At 55.5% G+C, this 7,419-nt stretch overlaps 1 protein-coding gene across 1 annotated transcript; it reads left to right on the top strand.

Moving 5' to 3' along the window:
- The first annotated feature begins 61 nt into the window (after window positions 1-61).
- On the top strand, window positions 62-7,350 carry LOC139554993 (transcription factor Gibbin-like). Its single transcript, XM_071368344.1, has 4 exons — window positions 62-1,361; window positions 1,503-3,244; window positions 3,499-5,422; window positions 6,168-7,350. Exons 1-3 carry the CDS (start codon window positions 300-302, stop codon window positions 5,414-5,416), a joined length of 4,722 nt encoding a protein of 1,573 aa, XP_071224445.1. The 5' UTR covers window positions 62-299; the 3' UTR covers window positions 5,417-5,422; window positions 6,168-7,350.
- Window positions 7,351-7,419: the final 69 nt, after the last annotated feature.

Genomic DNA, 7,419 nt, shown 5'->3' with positions numbered 1-7,419 from the left:
GGGGGAGGGTGGGGTGCGACGGCAAGGCCGTAGTGGAGGAGCAGGGGTGTGAGGGGGCGCGGGTGGCGTTTGAGGGGGAAAGGGCTGTAGGGGTACAGGAGGAGGTCACAGTGGAACCCAGCGCTGAGGCTGGAGCTCAGGAGACCATTGAACTTTTACCCTCCCCCTCGCCCCCCTCCCTGTCTAACGGTCTTCACCTGCACAGGAGGCCTGTCCTTGGAACACGCAGACGGAGGCAGATAGAGACACACACACGCAACGACGCTCCAACACACACCCCTGGACAGACCGTCATAGGCATGCAGACACACAAGGACATCCAAATGCAGACACCCGCAGAGACGTGCATGGACGCTCACACACACACAAGTGCTCACAGACAAATGGATGCTCACACACACTTGGACTCTGCCGGTCCAGAGCAGCCCAGAACTGATTCATCACCAGAGACACACACCAGATCACCTCAGCGACAGGTCCTCCTGCCTCTCAATCATTCAGCCTGCACCAATCAGCAAGCTGCTTTCTCTCCCTGCAGCCCCGCTCCTCCACACTCTGCAAACAGAGACATGGCCCCAGCCATTAGCCCTGCCCCTAATATTAGTTCAACACCTCTAGATCTCTCTAAACCCTCAAGAGCTATTGGTCCAAATCCTCCAGGCCTTTCTCCTATCGGTCCAGCTTGTCCAGACCTTTCTACTATTGGTCCAGGCCCTGTAGACCCCTCCCCTGTACCTGTCGAAGGTGAGAGAAAGTATGCGCTTCGTAGCTCCGGTCGACCTCGCTTCCCCTGCCAGCTACGCAAGTCTTCCCGCATCCGCCGATGCACTGAGGATGGAGAAAGGAGGGGAGGGAGGGAGAGCGAGAGGGAGGAGGAGGAGAGGGAGGAGGAAGAGGAGAAAGAGAGGGTGAGTGTACATGTGAAGGTAGAGCGCCCCACAGTGGAGGAGTATGCAGCCTCCAAGCCTGCAGCCTCCAAGCCTGCAGCCTCCAAGCCTGCAGCCTCCAAGCCTGCAGCCTCCAAGCCTGCAGCCTCACCCGTACCAGTAGCACCACTCCCCTCAACACACCCCTCATCACGCCCCTCCTCTCACTCCGCCCCCCGGCCATCGCCCAAACCCCAACATAGAACTTCAACCAAACCCCAACCCAAATCTTCAACCAATGCCAAACCAAAATCCCAACCTAGACCATCGATGAAAGCCTCGCCCAAACCTTTGCCCAGATCAGCAACCAATCCCAGACCAGCAACCAATCCCTCGCCTCGTCCATTGACCAATACAGTGCCCCGGCCGTCAGTGAAGAAGGAGGAGCCTGGTGAACTAGATCCCCCCACCAAACGGAAACGCCGGTTTGTTGGTGTAAGTTCAAGTTCTATGATATTATTAATCACATAGCAGTCAAAAGAAACCAAAACCCATCTTGTCATGTTGATTTGACATCACTTGACAACTAGATTTCACCCGGGAAATAATATTTGTTTGTTTGTGTTTGTTCCCCAGGTGAGGCGTATCGTGGTGAAGGTAGCTCGTATCCCAGTTAACCTCAGCCGACGCCAGAAGAGCTACAAGATTTCCTCCATGGAGACAGTTGAGAAGGGCGGGGCAGGTGGCGATGGCGGGTTGGAGGGAGCCGAGGGGGGGACAGCGGTAGTCCGAGAGCCGACTGCGCTCCTCCGTATGAAGAACAACGGGAAGAGCGTGATGGTCATGTTCCCGCCTGGAGAACTTCCGGTGATCCTGAAACGTCGCCGTGGCCGACCTCCCAAACAGGTTGTACCTGGAACGCCGGATAAAACCACCGGTGGGAATGGCGAGCCCAAGAAACCTCGTCGGCGCCGGCGGGCCAAGCTCCCGTCTCCGCAACCGTCGTACGTGAACGACACCAACGACGTGAAGACGGAGTACGGAGACGTTCTGTCCAAACTGGCATTCCTCAACCGCCAACCGCCGGCCACCGGCCGCTGCTCCCCACCACGCTGCTGGACACCCAGCGAACCGGACAGCTTTCACACGCCGTCCGACAACCCTGGGATCTCCGCCCTGCTACACCGACTCACAGGGTTCAGACGCAGGGGAGGCAGGGGGGGAGGTGTTGGAGGCAGGGGAGGAGGAGCAGGGGGAGGAGCAGGAGGAGCCGGCGGAGAGGGCTTCAAGAGCTCCTTCAGTGACTTTTTTGAGACGATCGGAAAGAAAAGGAAAGTGACCCCCGCTCTGTCAGAACCAGGGTTACTCAAGAAACGAGGGAAGGGTGGGGGAGGCAGGGGAGGAGGGGCTGCAGTGGGGGAGATGGTGGTTGGGGGTGAGGGGGGGAAGCCGGTTAAGAAACGACGCTCACGCAAGAACGGGGTTCTAAAGGGGGAGGCAGGGGGGCAGCTGCAACAAGACTGGTTTAATGGGGGAGGTGTCTGGGGGGAGGAAGGGGGAGGCATGAGGGAGAGAGGGCCAGGAGGGTACCAGGTCTGTGGCTCCCCGGGGGGGGGCTTCCTGTCCTGTGAGGGGGGGAGAGGGAGTGCGTACGGCAGCCCTGGCGGCAGCAGAGGCGGTGGAGGTGGAGAGGAGGCGCAGGGTTTGTTCGCCGGATATTTCCGCTCCCTGCTGGACTCTGACAACTCCTCAGACCTCCTGGACATCTCCTCCCCTCGCCCCGACCCCAGGAAACCTCCTCCCACCCTGGGCTATGACTCTTCCAGCCCTGCCCGCGGCCCAGGCCCTCGCTGGTCCCCAGCCTTCCCCAAACGCAGCCCCAAAGGAGAGCCAAGGGAGAACCCAACCCTACATCATCCCTCTTCCTCCTCCTCTTCCAGACCTCCTTACAGTTATAACCTGTCCCAGAACTCCCCCACCTCCTCCTCGTTCCCCAAGTCCACCCCTCCCTCCCTCCCTCCGTCCTGCTCCCCCAGCTCCTCCCATCCCTCCTCCTCCTCCTACGGTCACTACACACCTGGCTATTCCTCCTCCTCTCCTGCAGGGGGCAGCGCAGCGCCACAAAGACCCGCAGACTGCAGCTTCGCAGCCTATGGGGCAGCCGGGCTGAGTAAGGCCTCCACGGCCACCCCCGTGGGCCAGGGTCAGATGGGATATTCCAGTTTTTCCAAGCGGGGCTATGGGGGCTACCTTGGGCAGGTTGGACCATCTTCTCCAGGAAGAGGGGGGTATATGGCCATGGCCAAAAACAGCCCCTTCCCCTCCTCATCTTCCCCAGAGGGATACAGACACTACCCCTCCAACCAGAGTAACTACAGGTAAGTAGCTTCAGGTAGGTCTAAATTACCTGGAACCACAAAATTTGGATTAGAGAGCTGTACTACAATCCTACCCTAACCTCTTATAAGTGTGTATTGTGTTTGAGATACATTACGCTACATTGCAGTTGGACTGCTCAGAACCCTGATCTACAAAATCACCTTGGGTCCCAAATACGTACTTATGTTATCAAGGTTTGAGTTTCTGTGGTTTGCCTTGCTGAAACTGATCCTCTGCTGTGTGTGTGTTGCAGGCCAGGCTATGGTGGCTACCCAGGAGGCTACAGTGACCCAGGCCCCAGCGAGCCCAAAGACATCCTGGACATCTCCAACTACACCCCCCAGAAGGCCAAGCGACAACCCTTCCTCGAGAGTCTATCAGAGTCCTCCTCTGACTCCTCCCACCTAGGGGTCACCGGGTCAGGAGGTGGGGTCAGTGGCGGAGGCTCGGGGTCAGGCTCCGGAGGTGGGGCTTACAGGCAGGGTGGAGGGAGGGAGTCTCTTCCTATTGGTGGAGAGGGAGGTCAAGGACAGTCCAGCCTATCAAGTCTGGAGAAGCTGATGATGGACTGGCATGAGAGCGCCTCAGGCCCCTCCTACAACTGGAGCCAGAACGTTCTCTTCCAGGGGCAGGGGAAGCCCAGCCGGGGGCGCAGGAAACGGAATGCTGCCGAACCCCAAACGGAGAAGGAGGGTGGTGGCGGACCAGGAGCAGGACCAGGGACCACCCCAGACTCTCCCACCAGCCCCCCAAGCCAGACCCAGCCCTCCACCCCAACCCAGGGTTCTGGTGGAAAACGCAGTGGAATGGGGGGACGGCAGGCCAGGGGGGTAAGAGGAGGCAGAGGAGGGGGGCTGTACCCATCCCCTGGAGAGCGCCCCCCAGGGGGGAAGAAGGGCAAGGCTGCTGGGGGTGGGGTTGGAGGTGGAGGGAGTGCTGCTCAGGGGGGGTTGTTCCAGGAAGGCCTTGACTACTACAGTGGAGACAGCAGCAGCCTCTCCCCCCTCCCTAACCCCACCTCACATCTCGGCTACCCCACCGAGCCATGTGAGTACCCCTCCCCGTGCCCTTACTCCGCCCACCCCTCCACCCCGTCCTCAGAGGAGCACTACACAGCCCTCTTCCCAGGTGAGGCCTCATCCTCCTCTCTCTCCCCTGGAATGACTTCCACATCCTCCTCCTATCCTCCCAAACTATCCCCCGCTCCCCAGCCCTACCACCCTCCTCTCACTCCTGCTCCTCCCCCCGCCTCCTTCTCCCCCTCCTGCTCACCATCGCCACGGTTACTGCCACACTGTGGAACAGCGCTGAGCCCCCCCCATCGTAACCTGGCAACCGTTTCCAAGGACCACTTCCCCTCCCAGTATGATTCTCCCAGCTACTGTAGCTCCCCCTATTGGTACGGAGGGGCATCGCTCAGCAGCAGCCCCCACGCTAACACACACACCACTACACACACACATGCTAATGCACACGGCAACACACATGTACACGCTAATGTTAACCCTCACGCTAGCCCTAACAATCACCCTAACACTCACACTACCGCACACACCAACACACACACACACCCTAACAGCAACCCTCATGCAAACATGAGTCCACACACATCTCAGACAAGCTTGAGCCCACACACACACCCTAACCCCAACTCCAACCCACACACACACACCAACCCCCACATCAATACACATCCGCACATCAACACACACCTTCATTCAAACCAGAACCAACATCCTCATCCTCATCCACAACCCCACCCGAACACTTACCCCCACCCCCATCCCAACACCACACAACACTCCCACCCTAACCTCTCCCCACACACTCACACCCACCCTAACCTCTCCCCCCACTCCCACACTCACCCCCTGCTTTATGAGGAACGCCCCCCTCACAGCGCAATGCCCACACAACCTCACAAACGGGACCTGCCTCCCCACCTCAACTCAGGGCTGCGACCAGCCCCCCTGCAGCTCTCCCCGTACCCCTCCCCCCACCACAAGCCTCCCCTGGCATCCTCGCCGCATTCTGAGGACATGGGTTACCCCCCGTACCCTGGGATGCACCCCCGCTACCACCCACAGCCCCCGCTTCGAGGAGGAGGAGGGGTGCTCTGTCAGCTACTAGACCCCCCCAGCGATGACAGCTTCAGTGTCACCAGCTTGTAGCTGCAGGTAATACACAAGAGGATCTACTCTCTCTACTAAAGGGTTAGACACAAGAGGATCTACTCTCTCTCTACTAAAGGGTTAGACACAAGAGGATCTACTCTCTCTCTACTAAAGGGTTAGACACAAGAGGACCCACTCTCTCTCTCTACTAAAGGGTTAGACACAAGAGGACCCACTCTCTCTCTCTACTAAAGGGTTAGACACAAGAGGACCCACTCTCTCTCTCTACTAATGTGTTAGACACAAGAGGATCTACTCTCTCTCTACTAAAGGGTTAGACACAAGAGGACCCACTCTCTCTCTACTAAAGGGTTAGACACAAGAGGACCCACTCTCTCTCTCTACTAATGTGTTAGACACAAGAGGATCTACTCTCTCTCTACTAAAGGGTTAGACACAAGAGGATCTACTCTCTCTCTACTAAAGGGTTAGACACAAGAGGACCCACTCTCTCTCTCTACTAAAGGGTTAGACACAAGAGGACCCACTCTCTCTCTCTACTAATGTGTTAGACACAAGATGATCTACTCTCTCTCTACTGAAGGGTTAGACACAAGATGATCTACTCTCTCTCTACTAATGTGTTAGACACAAGATGATCTACTCTCTCTCTACTGAAGGGTTAGACACAACACCTAAAGACATGTATTAACATCAGTTTCATCCATTTAGCTATGTAAAGGTTTTACTGTCTAACAATCACATCATAATTACGGTTTCTCTCTCTCTCCCTCTCTCTCTCTTTCAGGTCCATTAAATCTCAACTTTTTTCAGATTTGTAAACTTTTTTTAAGGAGAGACTTTCAGAGACAAGATGATGGATCAGAATTTATCTGCTAACTCTGGACAGTAGATCTTCAGTTCTCCAGCTATGACAATCAAAAGCCAACTGCAACACACACACAAAGGCGCACACACAGACACACAGACACAGCTGGAAAGAGGGAGTGGCCTAGAGAAGCTGTGGGAGGAGTGACAGACGCTGAGGAACAGAGAGGCGGGGCCTAATGGAAAAGTTCCACCCCCAACGCTAAACACATTAATCCCCTATCCCCGAAACCATACACCCTTCGCTCTGTGTGTGCTATATGAGAGAAGTGGACTACAGCATCAGCTCTTGAATTACCAGCATCTGTACATAGACTCCAACTCCAGCCACAGACCCATAACCTCACCACAACATTGAAACAGTTAAGACAACGTTACTAATGTTCCATCAGTGTTTTCTAACGTTCAGGCTTTTAGCCAGGACCACAGACCCACAACCACACCCAGGGGCGGACTGGCAATCTGACATTTTAGGCAAATTCCAGATGGGCTGGTCCATTTTAAGCCCAGTGGGCCTATCTAACTTTTTTCACGCAAAAAGATCACTATTTGGCTAATAATGGGTGCCTCAAGGGAAAAAAAGGGGCCAGTGTGTGGGCCTTGAGGAAAGAAATGGGCCTGTGTTAGAAATGCCAGGGCCAATTTCTGGTCCAAGTCCACCCCTGACCACAGCTGTGCTAAAACAGCTCTACACAACGTTCCATCATCGTTTCTCTAAACCTCTGCCATAGTCTCTGCTCTGATGGAAGGACTCCAGCATGGAGACTCTACATCCTGTGTTTCACTGTTTTTACTAGGAGGGAAGGAGACCCGACACACTCTGACCCCAAAGAGACTGACGTGTGTTTATTTGTGTGTGTGTAACCACGCGGATGGACTTCTGTATGTATGTATGTGTGTGTTTGGGGTCTAAAGGGGTAGAGCTCTACATCTGAAATGGTGGATGGATGAACAGGGCTTCTCTTCCTTCTTTTACTCTCCTTTTTTCCGTGGTCTTGTGTTGTTTGGTGGTTTTTGTGATGAACAGTTGTATATGTCTGTTAATGTCATGATGTATCTACAGTGCCAATATTTAAATACACTCTGATCTGGCCATTGGTAAACTGCCTGGACTCCAAATGCTTTATAGGGTGGGGGCAGGGATGTGTGTGTGTGTGTGTGTGTGTGTGTGT

The sequence above is a fragment of the Salvelinus alpinus genome, chromosome 26, assembly GCF_045679555.1.
Source record: "Salvelinus alpinus chromosome 26, SLU_Salpinus.1, whole genome shotgun sequence".
NCBI classification, from domain to species: Eukaryota; Metazoa; Chordata; class Actinopteri; order Salmoniformes; family Salmonidae; genus Salvelinus; species Salvelinus alpinus.
The sequence above is the reverse complement of the archived record's forward strand: the minus strand, read 5'-3'. Positions and strand labels throughout refer to the sequence as shown.